Source organism: Xenopus tropicalis, chromosome 8 (assembly GCF_000004195.4).
Source record: "Xenopus tropicalis strain Nigerian chromosome 8, UCB_Xtro_10.0, whole genome shotgun sequence".
NCBI lineage: Eukaryota > Metazoa > Chordata > Amphibia > Anura > Pipidae > Xenopus > Xenopus tropicalis.
The window spans coordinates 111,231,557-111,251,518 of record NC_030684.2 but is presented as its reverse complement, the minus strand read 5'-3'; the positions used below and the strand labels follow the sequence as shown (position 1 = coordinate 111,251,518).

The window sequence follows — 19,962 nt, the reverse complement described above, 5'->3', positions numbered from 1 at the left end:
ACTGGCGTTTGGGGCATATTTTATATAGAGTTTATAAAGGAAGGAAGGGAAATATTCCTGTGGAATTCCCCCCGTGATTTTGTTCCAGGATTAAAAAACCGGCTCTTTTGTTTTTCGATTTCTCACTGGATTCGACAAACAAAATACAGAGCATGTACACTTTGCTATTTAGATGGAATGTACAAGAATGTCCAAGTGTTATTGTATAAATTAGAGCTTATTATAGTACTAATAATATTACTCCCTACAATGTTATTGGAGAGCAGTGTGAGCTGCTCATACCGGCCTGGCCCTGCTGCTCTGGGATCACTGAGGGAGGTGGAGCAGAACCATGGAGGTTCTGGTGGTGCTGCCGTTTCCTACAAGAAGAACTGGTGATACAGGCTAATTTAATAATAATAATAATAATAATAATAATACTAATAAATAGAACAAAACTAATAATAGTAATAATAAAGTGTTATTTTATATCTAAAGCCTTACAGACTCACACTATAGCGGACACATTCTAATGATTACATTTAATTTCACTTCTTTTTTGCAACCCTATTGGGTCTAACCTTGAAGTCAAAACTCTTATTTTGTTTGTGGTTTAATACAATTACACGCACCCAGTGGAATAAAAGCTGCCGGTTCTGGAAGTACTTTGCAACCAGTGGGGAACTCGCCGGTTCTGGAGTCGTTGGTGAATAATGTTCTGGAGTTAATCTAATACTCCTGAGTAACCTGTGGGTTCTGGAAGCATTCTGGCTGGCACCAGTGGCACCAGTTCTGGAGTTGTTCTGGGATCAGTGAGGAATCTAGTGATTCTGGAATTGGTATCAGAGACCTGTAGGTTCTGGAGTTACACTGAAACCAAAGAGAAACCCGATGGAGTTACTTTGGCATCTGTTAAACTGGAAAAGCACATTAGCTGCGGACTACTGTAACTATTATGGGATATCATTAGTTAGTGGAATATAAAGTACGGGTTCTGGTGTTACACCATTGCTTATGGCATGGGCCAAAGATTCTGAAGTGATACTCAGCGCAAAGTGTGCGGTTCTGGAGTTACAGCAGTGTGACCTACAGCACTTATATTTGTCTATTTGTGTCTGTTAGTTACCCTCCCATATAGATTGTAAGCTCTACGGGGCAGGGACCTCCATCCTCTTGTGTCTTTGACTCTTATCTTATTACAATTGTATCTTTTATTTATTTGTGCTTATTGTTATACTTTGTATTTATCTATTTTAATACCCCCTGTTTATATTAATGTATTCTACTGTACAGCGCTGAGTACATAAGTAGCGCTTTATAAATAAAGATATACATACATACATACATGCAGCAGCGCTGGGTTAGGTTACAGTGTGGAACAATAGGGCACAGGCTACAGGTCAGGGTCGGGTCTGTTCTGGGTCGGCACCGATTATACCATGAGAATGTGGGGGGACCCACTGGCTCTGAAAAAGAAACACTGGTCGGAATGGAAGTTGTGGGCTGGCAGAACTATTCTCTCGCTGTTTTTATATACAGACTGCGACTGCTTTTGTATCCCACCCCCCAGGTTCCCAGTGGCAGGACCCCCCCCCCACCCCTTGTACATTTGGGGAGCGGGGGCTCAAGGCAGAGAGACAGGAGGAAGTTTTGTTGAGTGGGGATTTCGCATTGATCACTCAGGGTGAGCTAATGTAATTATCCCCATCAATAGAAAGCTGCAGAGAGGATCATTATGTGGGTGACGTTGATAAATGATCTCGGCTGAGCGCTTTTCTCTGGGGGAACCCAGCACTGACCCTCCCACACACCCAGGGTGACCATAGAAACAAACTGCCCCTAAGAGGGCCCTCATTAACCCTTGCCTGCCCGGCGCCGCCAATACCTTGCTGCACACTTCCAGCGGGCACCACCGAGCGCTCGGCCGAGCAGGGGCTGTACACTGGCGGCAGGGCTGGGCCGGCACAGGCCGGGAATGCACAGGCCATTAGTTCCGAATAGAGAAGGATTCCTGGTATGTGCTGTTACCTATATCTCCAGGAATGGGCTCAAGGTTACATTTCAGCAAGGATAAATAATAGAAACCCGCGGATTTCCAGTAAGATGAGTCTCATCTCAGCCCTTTCCATCCTCTGAATATTTTATTTACGCAAAATAAGAAATATTGAGAGCAGTAATTGATTCCTAATGATTTAGAAATCGATGCGTGGAGGCCAAAGGGTGTTTGTTTATTTTGCAGTCTTGCTCTGAAGCTGCAGCCCCCAGTGAGCCAGGGGGAGAGACAGAGAGAGGGGCTGTGGGGCTGGGAAATGAGAAGCGAGCAAGATCATCCATCATCCCTGTCAGGGGATCTGGCTGGGGGAGCACAGCGCACACTCCCCTCTCCTCTACACCCAAACTATTAATATGAAAATCGCCTTTCACAGCCTGCACCAGCGCAGCCCTCTCTCACAGCGACTTTCTAAAGGAGCCCGGCTTTCCCAGATCGCCGCATTTACCCCCAACAGCTTCTGTTCATAAAAAGGGTGGATGGGGCACACAACTCAAATGTATGTGGGGGGGGGGGGGGGGAGCCTTCATCAAATCTGCCCGGGTCCCACTCCGCTTACAGACATGGTGTAAGTGCGGCACAGCAAATCGCATTATTAGTAAATGTACAATTCATAAAAGCTGGGGTGCCCTGTGCTCACGGAATACTGCGGGGCCGAGCTTAGAAATGGTTAGAGGGCTGAGGTGGTTTCATTTTAGCTCTATAAAATTGCTTCTGCTTTCTATACAAACATATACATATATATTCTCATAATGAACCAAATACAGCAATAGAGTCCAGTAAAAATAGTAATTAACACACAGATTGCCATAATGGTACGAGATAAGGCCGCTCAGCCAATGCCGAGGAACCTGCCGCTCATTACTGATATCTCCCGGGCACACGGGCGTTAATGTCGGCGCTGCACCGGTGAGTAGGGCAGTGCATGAGCTTATTGGCTCCCCCGCCTCACTGATACCTACTGCCCCCTGGCTTCCCGCCACACATGCCTGCAGCTACGAGGGGACCAGCGCACCCCCAATTTATCGCAGCAGTTTTTTTCGTTCCGTTGCGGCTTTCTGCAATCTATTCTCCAAGGTAGTTTCTTAACGGGCACATCTCCTAAACAATTTCGTTTGCCGTTATTAATTAAAAAACAAACACACACAGCAATCTTTATAAAGTACTTATTCAAACATCGTACATAATGCCACATATAGCGGATAAATCTAGGAAGGTGTGAGCAAAGGCAAAGTAACGAAAACGGTTTCTCTCGTTATCCTGTTGCGATAAATCTGGGCTGAACACGGCCGGGGTGATATTCGGGGGCCGATATCAGCTCCCACACACTGTATTGGGTTCTGTGTATATGAGCATCTGGCACGTCTGCAACTCCAACAGAAAATGTAGCAAAAAGCAGAAATAAAGTATAGAGAAGGGAATCCCAGCAGTGCGACTGTGTATTTACTCTCATTTCAGGGTTTCTGTGCATTAGTCGGTGCAACTCACTCCCCTCCCTGCAAGCAAGATATAGGGCAGAAGAAGTAGGGCACTTGCAATATGTCACTGTTCCCCGGCTTCCCATTTGGCTCCACCAGAGCAAATCCGATCCCCCAGATCGCAGTGCGATTAATGGAAGGAAAACTCTCAGTGACACACATGACTTTGCGGAGCAGAGACAGTCGCATCTCTGTGCCATCAGGGACTGCCATGAGAGTGCAAGGCCACCCAGCCTCCCACAAAGCGCTGCTTCACATTAACCACACGCAACCCCTACGAAATCCAAAATGAAATATTTATTACCGAATTTTTTAACACTTTTTTTTCTTTAAACATAAACTCACAGTCCTCATACAAGTATTTAATGTAAATCTGACAAAGCTTAAGGTAACAGCATTTTTCTCTAATGAGGAACACGTGCTGAGAAAGAAATTATCCATGGACATACAATACCAATCCCACAGCAGGTTGTACTAGGAGAACATTCTTGTTTTCAATTGAGGTAACACATAGAATATCTAACATGAAACATTAATAGAACGAACTCTGAACGAATCTTGTTACAGTATTCTCTGTCTGTCACGCTTTCTCCCCGGCAGTCGCTCTCACACGCTCGCAGTCGCACACACACGCATTGCTCACACACTCGCTTCCATACTCCAATCTTTGAGTTTACAATAAAGTTCAGTCTGTCATTTGGTGCAAAGACCAGATTGCAGGATGCCCCCTTCCATACGAGGGGATGCCCACATCAGGGAGAGGCAGTGTCTCTTTAGTGTCCGAGTGACGGTGCAACTGTCCCAGTGGCATGTCCTGTAGTGCTGACCGACCGGGGGTTGCAGACAAGGGCCCCAAGTCTCAAGCTGGAGGCTCTCTCTCCCCTGCACTGGTCACAGGTGGAAATAGTCAGTAAGTTTCCATGAGGAAGGGGGGTTCGGCTGAGCGAAGACAGTCATTCTTTTGGAAACAACACACATAGTGTGGAAAAAACAAGGATATCTTTTTGTTTCTTCTAAAACTATTTCAATCAACAGAAATGTACAAGTTAACTTAGTTCCTATGATTTATCCTACAGTAGTTATTATATCTCTGAGTCTTTCTGCTTTCCAGAGGGGACTTGGGGGTCTGGTTGCAATGGGCTTTGTAAGGGAACCCACCACTTCACATTTGTGTTCTTGGTTCATTGGTCCTTTGTTGAGTTTGAAAAAAATGACTTTTTTTTTTCCTTTTAAAAAAATCACAGCTGTCTGGAATTTAATTTACTTGTAAAACTGGTCAAAGTTCAAAAAGTCATAAATAACATTTTATTCCCTCGAAGTTCCTTTTTACCGGTGGGTTTCCTTGTCCAGAATATGATGCCAAGGGCTGGGGCCAGAAGGATTGGGTGCTTGTGCTGACATGGCCATCCATGGGAGAGCAGATCCTCTCTGTATACAAATGGCTGTTGACAGGGTGACTTGGCAGATGGAGGGCACTGGTGGTCCATGTCTGGAGGAAGAGGCTGATGCCAACTGGGGAGATATGTGAGCTGGTTGTACCAAGCAGATACCCATAGGACCACCCTGAGAAAGACAGTCCCCTGGCATGCCCTGTAGACCTGAAAAATAAGACACAGGACATTATTTAGATATAAATACAAGCTTATATTATTTGGCTTTGCATAGACACATTGGCACAGATACCGTTTAGCAACCACAACTTATCCCTTCATTCACCTCCTGATTTCCCCTTTAATGGAGTTTCTACATTAGTTTACTGTAGCCTTGATCATGCAGGGAAATGCTTTATGTGGTTACACACACATTTCTTGTGCTTAAAGGGCAACTAAAGCATTATTACAATGCATTCTTAATGAACTCCACCTAGTACATGGCATGTGTGCACTTTGTAACAGTACAGCAACTTTAATACAATCTCATTTTGTCGATGTTGAAGTCTATGTCATGTAAAGAGGTTATTTACAACTAAATCATAATTTAGTATGATATAGATGTACAAATTCTAAACATTCTTACAACTGTTCTCCTTATTCTCCCCCTTTGGTTTCTGTGTGACAGCTGCACAACAATTGAAATAACTGAGAAATCATAAAAAAAATAAAAAATAAGACCAGCTGCAAATTGTCTTAACATAGCACTCTCTACAACATAGAACTTGTTCATTTTCAGGTCAACCCCCTGTGTTTCAGACGGCAAACACAGGCTGCAATGGCAGGGAGTTGATGTGCTGGTGGAATCAGGGGGCATCTGTGCATTTCATGGTAGTGCTACATAACAATAAAGATGATTATATTTGCTTGAGAAAGCCAAGCATCAGTTGTACAATTTTTCATGACAATTTGGCCATTGAGTCACTTGCTCAGTGGAGTGTATGAATGATGGTTTATTGTATCCAGAACAGTAAGCATTAAGGCATCGAAACTCGTTACTATACAAACAAGCCTTTCTCTGCAGCATCACTTATCTTCATATATTTTTTAACACATTAAGAGAAACATTGAAGCATATGATTTTCCCTGTAAAGAGAAATAGCCCCCTAAAAAAAACTCTACCGCCATGCCTCAAAAACATGACATTGCTGTATACATTAATCCTAAGAATATCCAGAAAAAGCAATTAAAGGTGGTGATCAGAGCTGGGCCAAGTAGTGTTTGCACCCGAGCAGTCCTGGACTGGGATTCAAAATAGGCCCTGGCATTTCAAGTACACAGAGGCCCAATTGTGCCTGTGCCTAGACTTTCCCACCATGTAGGAGAATGCACCACAATGCACCATGGGTTGCTCACTACATACCAAAGTGACAGGCTGTATGGCTATAGAGGTGCATTGCTGCTAGGGCTGTGTACACACAGGTGCTTGCTAACTCCTAATGTCACTCAAAAGAGGGCATTGAATCGTGTTTAAAAATAGTTTTGTTAATGCGCTCATAATACATTTGGCATATATTTAGAAATGCCCAGTATTGAGTTTGTAAATGCTTTCACATGTCACGGACAATTCACTTGCAGTCACATGTATTTCACATGCTTCCCACGGACAGTAATAGAAAAAAGGGCTAGAATGCAGTATGTGTACTACAATAGAGATCAGAGGGTTTAACAAAGAGCAAAACCCAACCAAAATGGAAATGATCTACCATATGCAAAGGGGTTCAGCAACAACAAAGGCCCTGCATGTAAAACTCACTCATAGCCCAATATGGGGAGTATAATACTCATTAACAAATAAGAGTAGGACAGAGTGCCTGATGTGTCTTGGACAGTGTGTAATCATAGGCCGCCGTAATCCCTGGTTGATAGGCTCAGCTTACTGCACTTTCTTAGTATGACAATATTACACTCTCTTATTTCACTACCACCCTCATTCTGTGTTTCTGTAAAGCCTCATATGAGAGCTCACAGCTCTGTGGGCAAATTTGCATTAAAAATGAAGTAAACATTTGTAAACTTCACACACTGCATTACAAATGGGTATACTATACAGGCTGGAGACTGCTTGGGAGCCCATATAATAACTTGGCATACAGTTTGAATGATTACTGATTGGTCATACAAAATCTTAAGCTTTGAATGGATGATCAGGGAACTATAGCCTTTTAAAACCAAATACCTTACTAATGCAGAACTGCACAGACCCCAGTGTAGTCTTCAGCGTGTATTAAAATGATGTTGCACCTCTGAGCTGCTATGAGAAACCCTGTGCATAACATCACTTTCTAGTCTGATTTCTTTGTGGGGCTTTACCTTCTAAATTAAATATGGGAAAAACCAAGGGATGGAAAAAATGTAAGGTTGGTGAAACAAGAGCAATACATGTGCAAAGCAATAGATAGATGCTGTATTGAAAGTATCATTTACCAAGATGGACTACTCTAACTCTATCCAACTAGAATTACAGCAATCACTTGTACCTCATTGAAGGTGGTTGTAAAATATATAGGGTAGCAAATGTTTTCCCATGTAATATAAGGGGTTGTTCACCTTAAAATGAATGTGCAGTATGACCCAGAGAGTGATTGTGGAGCAATTTGCATTTGGCCTTCATTTTTTATTATTTGTGTTTTTTGAATTATTTAGCTTTTTGTTCAGTAACATTCCAGTTTGAAATTTCAGAAGCTATCTGGTTGCTAGGATCAAAATTACCCTAGCAACCAGGCAGTGGTTTGAATGAGAGAGTGGGACAAGAACAGGAGAGGGCATGAATAAAAAGATTAAATTAAAAGTGACAATAACAATAAATGTGTGGCCACATAGAGCAATAGTTTTATGGCTGCTGTGGTCAGTGACCCCCATCTGAAAGCAGAAAAGTGTCAGAAGGCAAATAGTTAAAAAAAAAACCTGTACAAAATGTAGAATGAAGACCAATTAAAAAGTTGATGTAATGTAATGTCTATTCTGTAATATAATAAAAGTTAACTTAAAGGTGAACAACCCCTTTACCCAAAAATGGGAGAATGATGCAAGGCTTTTCAGGAGAGGGAAGTTAATGAATGTGGCAAAAGGGAGTGAATGTATCTCCAATGGCTGGTCTACAGTGATTACTCAAGAAATGGCGTCAGCAAAAAAAAACAAAAAACAAACAAAAAAAATCCCCACCATTTTATTGGAGTGAAGCAATGTTGCTCTAAATTTATGACACAAAAAGTAGCACACGGCATCTAAAAATAAGCCTGCTGCAGGAAAATAGTAGCAATTGGGACATCTGCCTCTCAGACATGCTAATGAGCTATGGGGGAGTAAAACGTGGGTGTGTATCTCTTACATACATACAATAGCGCACGGGAAGGAATAAATGGAGCAGTGCAGGGCAAGTTTAGTGACGGCGGTGCAAACATGGGTATTATGGGGATCTTGAGGGAAGTCAGATGCAGACAGGTCATTTGAGAAGAATAGGGGGCTGTGCTGGAGCCCCAGCGACCTTCCAATGGGGAGGGGGTATGTTTTGCTATATGAATTTAACACAAACCTTCATACTAGTTTGACTTTCTTTTATCTGCAGTTTAAGTATCAGTGAGTGTTTAAGATGATGAACATATCCACATGCTGCCCTGGAGCCCTCTAAGCAGTTATCCTGCAAGCTGCATGGCTGGCCCTCTCTGTTTGTTCTCGCCCGCCAGCCTACTCAAGGATGATGATAATTAAGTACCAAATATACCATATTGTGTGGCTGCATAATCAAATCAAGAGAGGATAATATTCTTCTGTATTAAGCTATTAATGTAATTGGTCATGAAGCATAAAATATGTTATGTAATTAAATAGGCTAGAAATTATATGGCCTATATTAAGAATTATCCAAGCTGAGAAAATGTTTTCTCTATGGCCGTTATAGGGAACATTGCTTCCCGTGTCCTAACTGCATTTGTAAAAAAAAAGACGGAAGAAGTAGGAAAATTGGCTCATCGGTGAATGACACTGCAGCCCATTGAGATTAGCTATGAAATGCTGGCCTCTATTTACATACACTGAATGATTTAATCAAGATACACCTTCCTATATTCGGCCCCATTAAACAAAGAAGTTTCAGTGTGATGTGCAATTCTGTCTGCTCCGGTGCCTCCAGCCAAGGGAATGAAGCTGGCAGCTAGCACTTTTTCTTTTTTTCAAATACATCAAAAGTAGTCAAAGCTTTAAAATCTAATGGTTTTCTTAATCCAAGTGCAGTCATTCAACCCTCAGTGAAATATATATTGCTCCTAAATGTCTGTCTCTTTAAATTTATTGACTGTCCTTCTTTCCTCTATAGTCTGTCACAAACATGTGGAAGAAGGGGGGAGAGGAAACAATGTAAACACAGCCGTGCCATTACCGGCTGATGTCATACGCCCTAGATGTAATGGAGAAACTTTGAATGCAAATATATTTTACGCATCTCTGCAAAGCTGGACGGTCACTTAAAGTACCTGAACTGTGTCTCACATACATTTTCTTTCAAAAGCCATTCAATTCCAAACAACAGGTTTAGTGTTATGAAATAGGCGCTGTGTGACAGTGACATCTATGGAAACCCATATAGTGGATAGCGAATTATCAGAGGTCAAACACTAGGCGGGCATGGACTCAAGACAATTCTTATGCAGCTGTGACGTGGATAGATGTACGAACAGCATGAAAGGAATACGTAGACACAAAAACTGTGCTGGTTTTGCTCTTATAGAGAGAAATGACCCCCTTTGTCATATATATTCATTCATTTTTCAGTACAATTTTAACAATAAAGCTTCTAATTCTAACACCAAAAGCTTAACAAGAAGGCCCTCAATTCTTCTTTCCAGGAGGGCTGTAGGCACTATTGTCTATTGAACTGAGTAGCAGCGAATTGGAAGTGTGTACACCAACTGAATTCCCATTGGTTGCAGCCTGCTCAGCAGTCAGTATAGCTATGCTGAGCAGCTAAAAAATGGATTTACTTACTTCCCCTTGATTGCGCCGCAAAAGTGTTACATATAGTGCCACTGCCCGTCCATTCCCATGTTCATGCCCATTCCACTCATAGGGCCTGGAAGTAGGAGAAAACCCAGTCAGTAAAACAAGATAAATTACACTTAATTATAGAACATAATTAAACTTAATGCAAGAGACAATGCACCTTAAACTGTAGTCCCTAAAGATAACAGTCCTTGTACATTTAATGCCTTAAGGCAGTCTGGGGCCAAGTAGACAGCAGGCTTCATTATGTATATATAAAGTATGATTGCCTAATCACTTTTCAGCTAGCGGTAACTACAGTTAACTTTAATACCCCTTGAAAAAAAAAAAAAGCTGCACCCTGTAACTTGAATTTTTTAAAATCAGAATTATGGATTTTCTAGTACAAAGAGTGCAATTACACTCTTTGCACTAGAAATGTAGTCCCCCCTCAACCCGCACTGAAGCTGCAAACACTAGATGCAGGGGACGGAATCGGTAGGACCACCCTGTCACCCCCCCCCTCACAACCCCCTGGTGGCCTTCGCAATGCAGCACCCTCACACCCTGTGCTTACCTTTTTTGCACTAGATTGAGGGCATTCAATTCAAGGGTTGAATTTTTGTATAAATAACTGGGTTTCTGCTCTTGAAGTTACCAGGAGAGGCTTTTTGGCACTCCTGGTATCCTAAGAGCCACTGCTGACTAAAGCAAGGTTCTCACAGGGGCACCCCTATTATAAGTTAATAGAAGGGATTGGCAATTTCTGTGTAATTCAACAAATGGATATCAGTGGGTGTCTGAAGAATAAGTTTTAACTAACCTGCTGGCCTGATTCCCATGTGTTGCTGCCCGTCCAAAACAAAGCTTCCCATTGGCTGGCCTTCTGGACTATACGCTGCTCCTTGGCTCACTGAAGGATCAAGAAGAAAACCTGATTGTGGTCAAACGTGGACACAGAGAGGAAAAAAAGAAGAAGAGACATACCAGAAAATCAGCAAAGGTTCCAGTTTCAGGACTGAAACACATATTTGCATCCCACAGAAATATAAGTAGCAGACAAGTGATGTCTAACCAAATCAGACAACACAAACTTAAAAGGGGCAGATACAAATTAATGGCTTGAATTATGCAGTGGCCAGTTTAACACTACAGAAGTGAACTTTTCATTAAGTAAGTGAACATTCACACTGTAGACTCAGAGGGCAGTGTTGAGCTTTAGACTTGGAGGACAGAGTTAAGATGATGGAGTGTGGTAGCATTCATCCCTTATACAGAAATTAAATCTCCTGAAACATCAATGCAGGTATGGGATCTATTATCAGGACAACCATTATACAGAAAGCTCTGAAATCCAGGAATGCATTGTCCCATAATGTCCATTTAAAGCAAATAAGTCTTCTTATTTTATTTGCATGATTTCTCTTTTCTCTGTAATAATAAAACAGTAGCTTGTACTTAATGGTAACTAAGCCACATGAATCCATATGGTGCTTTTTTTAGTAGTCCTTTGCCCATGTAAAACATTTTTATTATTGCCTATAATGCATATATATCAGGACAAACAGTGATCATGTATAGCAGGCTCTGATTTAAGCATAATTAGAGATAGGCAGAATTAAAATGTGAACACTCATGGTAATTGTAGTACGGTGAATCATTTATCCTAACCAATTTAAAGCAACCTATTTGCATAAACCCCCGTCCAAATGATAATGTAAACATTTTTGGAAAAGGAGTAATGACAACGTATACAAATGAGCAGATTTTGCTCTTGCTGAAGGAGTTAGAGAAGATACGGAGGTTGTGTGTGCGTGCCAGCATTAAAATAGAAATAAGACAGCTAGTATTTTAATGGCGCTTTGGATGTATTACACGTTGGCAAGCCAAGAAGAAAAATAATCCTCATGATAATCTTCATTAGAGCCGAAGTCATTAAATAAGTTTGTAGGGATTTTTAATGGGAAGTTCCTTCCAAAGAAATTTAGGACCTTTCTTCCCCGCCCTCTGTTTTCCCCCACACACATTCTCACCATACACCTAAAAAATCCCGCATTATAATGCAAGCCTAGCCAGCTTTGTGTGAATAGGCAATTAAAAAATACATACAATGGGCCACGTATGAGAATGGCCTCCTTACACTGCCGGGAGCTGCTAAGTGGGACTTGGTAAGCAATGAGAAATTTAACCCATCCCGGTAAAAGCACCCAAAGCGACCCACTCCAGCACTATGAGGGTTAATATGCTTCCTTGTGGCCCACTACTTTGCGCCAATTAGTGGTTTGTGAAGAGGAGGGGTTGCATTTGTACCAAGAGCATTCTGGAAATCTCCAATTAGCACCAATTAGCTGCTCCCTATGGTGGGATGCTGGGATTTAAGGGGGCGAGATTGCCCCCTCTTCTTGTCTCTACTGTCTCCCAGAATGTCTTGCTGAGGCATTTTATTTACTGCCTATTGAGAGCCTCTCTGTTTCTTAAACCTTTGGCTGCTTGAAAGTAATGACAGAAGCCCTAACATTTAACCCATTAAAAGGAAATCAGCTTCTCACCTGCTCGATTTGACTGGTCAATCATAGGTTGTACTATTCGCCTCCTGGCATTGATAAACCTGCAAAAGAAGAAAACACACAATGTAGTGAAAACAGTGCCAAAGTGATGTACAAAATGCTGCAAATATTAGGTGTTTGTTACAATAAGATACCAAATACTTTACACCTGGTATCCAATCCTGAAAACTTTGTAATGCCTTTGGTTTTTGGCTTTCACTGTCCATTCAGCATGATAATTTCATTCAATTCTTGTTTTTTTAATGTTAAAATGTTATTTAGTAGATATAACAGATGGTGTCCCATATTACAGAAAAAACCCAGGTCCCAATCATTTTGCATTGAAGATCCTATGTGGGGAGTATCATGCATAAGTAGCATTTCGCCAGCAAATAGCTATGTCTACAAGCTACTGTGGCAAGGTCCTCCAAAGAAAGTGAAGAAAATAGTTCCTACAACGGTACAATACTTTTTATACTAAAAGTCATTTTTTAAAGTAATGTTAGACATTGGTATAGGCACCCTCCAGCCATCTTTAAGTTGAGCTTCTAGGAGTAATAAGGAAAGCAAATGGGAGGTCTCCTCAAATATCACCATAACTGGCAGAGCTGTCAAGGCAGGAAAGGCAGAAGTCCTGTCAAGGGCCAAGTTCAGGTAGGAGCCTGGATTATCCTAAAAAGGGATGGGGTTAAGATTGTGTGGATAGAGTCTGGGATTGGGCATATCAGATAGATCAAGAGGCGGTAAGGTAGGTATATGGGGCCCCCCAAGATTCATGAAGGCAACCTTGTTGTTTGTCCTCTAGACATTGATTACGAATGCACCACTTCAATCCATATCATCTTTAAGCTTTCTACCGGTTTTGTAACCCTTGTTTGTTCATTTATAGTTAAATACTTTAACTCCTGTATGCTATAAAATTATTATAATGCACTGTATAAAAATAAATAAATAAATATATATAATAAAGCATAATACATTCTGTCTATCCTTATATACTGTATATGCCAACAAACTCTATACATCATGCTCTCTCCAAGGAATAAAGCTGCCTTTGTATGATGTACTGTGAAACGTGTGTCAAGTCCATATTTATTTTATCATTATAAAGATGAGGTCATCGAAGAAGCTTACACAGACAGACTCTTTGTGACATCATAAGCACTAAGCTAACCCTTTAGGGCATCAACCTTTGCATTTTAACTGGCTAAAAGCTGGCTAAAAAGCTTCATTTAGAAAGTTGTCCAAAATAGCAAAATTATTTGTGTTTGATTAGATTAGGGAGTTAGAAGAAATCAAATTGTTGGCCGTGACGAATAAAAACACACCACCCAATTGAACACACATGCCCTAACAGAGATCTTAGCATGCCGCTGGCTATCTGCAACTAGAGTTTGTCATACACAATCCACCAGCCACTACACACAAACAACTTCATGTCTGCACCTATTCATTGTACCATGAGTTACTATATGTTTCCTTTAAGTTAAATGCATTCACGCTTCAATAATATATATACTACCTATAAGATTGCTTTCTAGAGTTCAGTTTTTCTTCCCTCAGATCTTTCAGCATAGCTGCACTCCCCATTCAGATCTAAATGAAGTCCAGGCTTTTGTTTTCACATGGCTTCCCTGGGTCAGCAGAGACATCCATTAAACTGTCTCAAGTTTTATTGCCAGCCTTACAGAGCCTATAGAGTAGGCTTCAGGACTGAGGCCCCCACTCTTCCCACCTAATATACACCACCTCCTGCTGACCCAAACGTTAAAACTAGGGGTTATTCAGAGGTCGGTGCCAACTAGGGTTGCCCTCTGGTGCCAAATGTGAGCCCAAGAAATTGCAGTTTTCATGACCTTGCCACAACGTTCTGTCACTGATGTATAAATATAAAGTGCAAAAGAGAGTGGTCTAGATACGAAACTATGTAGGCCTTGATTTTGGCCTAAGGGACGGTGCTTCCAAATGCTGGCCTCTCGATCACTGAGGAATGTGTGGGCACCAGCTGCAGACAGCAGGAAAATCCATCAGAGAGTCATGGGTGACCATGCAAGCATGTTAAGGGAATGGTTCTGCAGTTACCTATATTTTTTACAGCTGTTGCATGGATAATGATTATAGCTAATGCTTAATAAATATAGCACTTATTGACAGTACTTATTAGTCATGGAGTAAATAAAATAAATAATCGATGCATCCGAGCCAGAAGATTATAATTGGGATAGGTATTAAGGATAAACAGTGGCAGTGTGAGCAGTACACACTTATAGTTACTTTGCTGTTTATAGAGCAACTACTGCAGACATAGAAATCTCTTTTTAACCACCAAAAGTTTTAAATGCAAAAGGTATGCTGTATATTTGGAATCATTAACAAATCAGCGTGAACTGAGGCCTACACCAAATTGCAACCCTAGATGCTAAATAAAACATACATTATTTTACCACTGAAGGTCCGGCAACTCTCCTAAATCTACTGGCTGCCCAGTGATGGCCTGAGCCTGAATTAAGCCTGGGAAGGTACAGGAATCAGACAAAGAAGTGTATAAAGAATGTGTTGGGGTGGGAATGACAGATTTATCAGCTGTTAGACAGTGAAGGGTTAAAGGCGCCCACGGCATAGCACTAACCTGAACCCAAGGGAACTGGCATGCACCATTTCTATTTACCAGTAGGGATGTGAAGGGAATAGGGTGTGTATACTTAACACACACATGTGTTTGGCATTAGGCACAGAGGGAACTTTCCCTCCACCCCCTCCCTAAAAGCAGGTAGTAATGGTCCCCTATTTGACAAGGACATGCAGAGCCATAAGTCACTGGGCCGTTAAGGCTGGATTTAATTTAGATGGTAATCCCAGAATGAGTGCCTGCAATTTTTCATGTTACCTTAACTGGTAATTGTTGCCATTAATCCTCCATGTTTCGAGTTAAACAAATAAAAGGTACCAGTATAAAGCAGACCCCCATAGACCTGCACCTCCTATGGATTAAACACTACCGTTGCTGCAAATACACACTGTAAATGCTACTGAAACTCTGGATCTATGTATACCTGGATCTGGATCTATATGTATATATATATATCTATATACTTTGTATATATATATGAACCCATGTGGGCCAATAGATACAGTAGAGTGCAAGGTGGCAGAACTTACAACCTTTCCTTTTAAAACTACACCAAACCCCTCATTGTCTCTGCACCTTTTAGTACTTGAAAATACAAAAAAAAAAATTCAGTTTAATGACTGGTAACATAACCCACTGGTGGAATAGAAGGACGTTCCAATTGCACCAAAGTCTAATTTGGGTAATGATTTAATATTGCATTAAATAGCATGCAGTATTTAAAATATTGATTTTATTGGCTTACAAATCAGAATCCCCATGATATAGCATCAATAATCAATACTAAGATATCCTTCCTGGACCAGCACCATTGGATACGAGAATACGCAGCAAGCTTCTACCCCAACAAAGACCCTCTGAGGCCTGGAAACCATTAGCAATCCCCACCCCCAACACACCTCTTACCCAGGACTCCAGGCTGTCTTCAAACAAGTCATTAAATGGAGGGTTGAAGGTTCAAACAAGGGTCATTTCTTTGGATACTACACAGAAATGTTTAGTAAACTGGGAGACCTCTCTGATTGCTCCAGTGCGCTCTAACATGGGGCTACGGCAAATTAGCATGGTGAGAAACTTGATTTACCATTTCATCAACATATGCCTATCATCTATCTATCTATCTATCTATCTATCTATCTATCTATCTATCTATCTATCTATCAATCATCTATCTATCTATCTATCTATCTATCTATCTATCTATGTTTTAAATTTTAAAACACCTTCCAATACACATGAAGTTCAATAGTTGTAAAGTTATTTATAAACATAGTTGCAATGGAAAGGCATTTTTGTTAATCCTTTTTTTCTGTGGTTCTGACTCTTGAAACAATGTAGCAGAAATCTGCTCTGCTCGGTTTGGTAAACACACTCTGTAAAGCTTTCATTTTCTTTGGCTTTCTACATTTCTCCCAAGCAGCTTTCCACAACAGAGTTCTGCTGAATCTGTCATTAATGCAGTATTAATTTAGAATTCACCCTATGCCCAACAAAGCTGCTTCTTGGACAACATTGTTGGCTCCTTATTAAGAAGGCTTGGAGAAAATGTATATAGTTTTCACCTAAAGTTTTCACATTTATATTTTCAGAAGATCCATTGGAGCAGTGGCAGTATACATTAGGGAAGCACCAAATCCCCTATTTCTGGCTAAATATCAAATACTATACCAAAAAAAAATCAGCCACCTAACGACTGGGTCAAATTTGCAATTTTCAATTTAAACAAAATCCCCCTAAAATTTGATGGCTTGGATACTTGAATCCAGGTCCGGACTGGCAATCTGTGGATACTGGCAAATGCCAGAGGGGCTGCTGTAAAATGCCATAGACACTGGTGGGGGGGCTGTTTGGTCCTCTGTGCACTTGAAATGCCAGGAATTTTAAAAAGAATAAGGGTTTGCACACAGAAAATACAAGCACAGTGGTAGTATTAAAAAGTATAATCATTTATATAATATACAAAAGAGTTTTTAACAACAATCAATTTTAATTGCAAAGATACAACAAGAACATAGATTATTAAGATAATACATACCACAAAATGTGCACAGGCAAAAGAAGACACACAAGTTAGCGTATACACTTGCCAAAGATGAGAATTACCCCAACGTTTCAGCAAAAAGCCTTTCTCAAAGGGAATCCTCTTGAAATGCCAGGGCCTATTTTGAATCCCAGTCTAGGCCTACTCAAATCCAGTCATTTTTAAGAAAAACCCTGCCTTCCAGCTACATACATGGCTGCAGCTCACCCTTATAGTATAAGTTTCCTGACACATCAAAAATCATAACCATGAGAGAACAGCAGAGTCTTCTGGACGGCAAGCTGGACTGGAGGTGTTTGTATGCACTTGTGTATAAATGTTATAGCACTGTTGATGGAAATAACTTACTGTACTATACTCTATAACTTTACTGTATAAAACTGTGCATAAAAGGAGAGCAAGGGTACCAATATGGATATCTATGTGCACTGTTGACACAGTTGGTTATGAAAGGGAAAATGACACTGCAAGTGAGAATAGAGGCACACCTGGAGCATGATAACTAGGCAGAATGGCTAGAGTTAGTTTACATAAGAATGATGATGATGATGATGGTCGCCCATTGCCCAGGTGGAAGCAGGGAGGCAGATGGTAGTTGCCTGCATTTGCTGTGGGTTTTGCATATGTTGTGTCCCCACTGGGAAGAAGAGATAGCAAATGTAGGCCCCCACAAGCCTTAGCACTTTGCATATCAGTCTGATTTGCATACAACTGGCCCTCCTGATGTAACATTTCCTCTGCTACATGGTGCTGAGCTGCAAAGCCAAAGGAGATTTTTTAATACAATACTAATAACTGGCTTGAGAGATACTATTGCTAGAACTAAAACTACCAGAAACCCCATTGAGCCAGAGACTGCAGTATGTAATACATGGGAGCCATATTTTTGCTGTATGTACCACATTGATTGTGAATTTATTTGAATGGTGTGATAATAAAAGGAAATTTGAAGCAACAATAACAGTTTTTCCATAGCATTTGGTCACACTGCATTCTATTTTTCAAATACGTCAATATAATAATTTCCAAAAAAGAAAGTATTCAGACACATAATGACATGGGAGTCCTCGCTTGTACTTGTGGGAAAGGAGACCACACTTTCCACGAGGCAGCTATGAGCCTACTTCTTTAAACGGACACAAAACAAAAACAAAAAAAGAATGCCCCTGGAAATGGAGCAATTACAGAAAGGGAGCTTTGAAGAGATGAAGGTGAGAGTGTGTAGGTCCTCAGCCTTTCTACCCCTGATTAGCTCTGAGGAAGATATTTTCTAGGTCTCAGGGAGACATCTCTGGTCCAGATGTTACCTGTCCATCAAGCAGCTGAAGTGGACAAGTAGGCTGGAAGGGAGCATGTCAGTGCTTTGATCTGGGATAGAGGAACGGCTGATTTATGGAGTGGAACTCTGTTCATCCGTTCTGTTTTACTTTCTGTCCTAAGGCAGAACCACATATTGCAGAGAGAAGGGAAGAGAGGCAGGGAAAAATGCACCGTTCTTTACAACATCAACAAGCTCTGACAACTGAAACAGGGTTTTTCTTGGCCTTAACAAAGCTCGCAGGCATTTCCTTTGATGCTCCTGTTTTCCCCCTTGTGCTTGCTCTCTCGCTCTCTCTTCAACATATTACCTGCTGTTTAATTCAGCTGCAGTAAATGGAATGGACTGTGGCCAGGATGCCTGGGGCACAAACACACCTGTGTATGTAAGATGGCACTACAGATGGGAGTGTGCTCAGTGCAGGCACATTGCTTTACCTTGACCGACTGGCTGTGTTATGATATTTTCTAGCCTGCCTATCTATACAGCCAACTTGAGAAATCCACTGTAATCTCCCCCCTTTAGCCTTTGGATACTTTTATCTAAATTCAATTTCATTGTAGCCGCTTACTTAAAGGGAACATTAAACCTCAATTATTCAAGTCTCCCTTTTCTCATATCTGTGCACTGACTGACTCAACCTACTCTGTGTTCTGTTATTCTATGACTCTAGGTCCTAATGAGCCCTGTGAGCCACCATTTTTTTTACTGGCAGGTGAAGATTTGGTTAGTATCTTCCTGGCAATGAGTAAACAATGGATCATTTATCTTACATGCAACCCTTTTTCGTAGGTAGACTCTGCAAGGTCAATAAACAATTCCTAATTGGTGGACACGAAGGAGAAGACCATTGTTAAACTTTTTCCGAATAACAAAAAGGGCACCCTTATAATAAAGGCTCTCTCAAGAATTTCTAAAACTACTTTCCAAACCTTGCCGAGCAAAGAGTATATTTTGTGTTTGTCTTAATAAGCAATGATAGCTGAGGCTTGTCTCTGCCTCGTTCAATCCTGCTATGAAGATGGAATCTTTAGTGTTTTTCCAGGTTTTTCCTTATATAATTTAGTACCCTCCTGCACTCTTGTGATATACTGACTTCTAGATTATGAAAATATATTGCAGAACAAAGACTGTAAATTAGTGAACTGTAAATCAAGAGCCACAACTACAAAAATTAGGCTAAAGGCAATAGATAAGTGATTCCTGAAAATGCAATGTGCTCTGAACGATTCACTGCACAATTGTCTTCAGAAGGTATCCTGAAGCATTGTAATGGAGAATAATAAATAATGATGGAAGTATTCAAATGAATCGATCTGTCTTGCTCTTTACCAGCTGTAGAGTGATGCCAGGACCTTAGGGATATGGTTTCTCTACTGCCTTACCCTTTCTAACAGCAGGAAGTGTTTGTTGCACAGGGATCAAGACTGTTCATAAACTGTAAGGAAGTACTAGTATTTTCATTCTGCTGATCTAGAGATCAGTGCTAGACATTCAACCTTTTTTGTGTGTGG

The 19,962-nt window shown here is 41.0% G+C and overlaps 1 protein-coding gene across 7 annotated transcripts in view; it reads right to left on the bottom strand.

Annotated features, from left to right (window-relative positions):
• Positions 1-3,782: 3,782 nt before the first annotated feature.
• The window catches only part of meis2 (Meis homeobox 2), a 96,417-nt gene continuing 80,237 nt past the window's right edge, over positions 3,783-19,962 (bottom strand). For 3 of the 7 annotated variants that reach the window (XM_012967803.3, XM_012967804.3, XM_012967801.3), the window contains exons 10-13: positions 12,464-12,522; positions 10,738-10,848; positions 9,921-10,005; positions 3,783-5,105 (exon numbers count right to left, since the gene is read on the bottom strand). In XM_012967803.3, coding sequence (XP_012823257.1) covers positions 9,947-10,005; positions 10,738-10,848; positions 12,464-12,522 — 229 coding nt within the window. In that variant the 3' untranslated portion in view covers positions 3,783-5,105; positions 9,921-9,946. The remainder of the gene's footprint in view (positions 5,106-9,920; positions 10,006-10,737; positions 10,849-12,463; positions 12,523-19,962) is intronic. The other 4 variants (XM_012967805.3, XM_012967806.3, XM_012967802.3 and 1 more) reach the window with 2 other exon arrangements.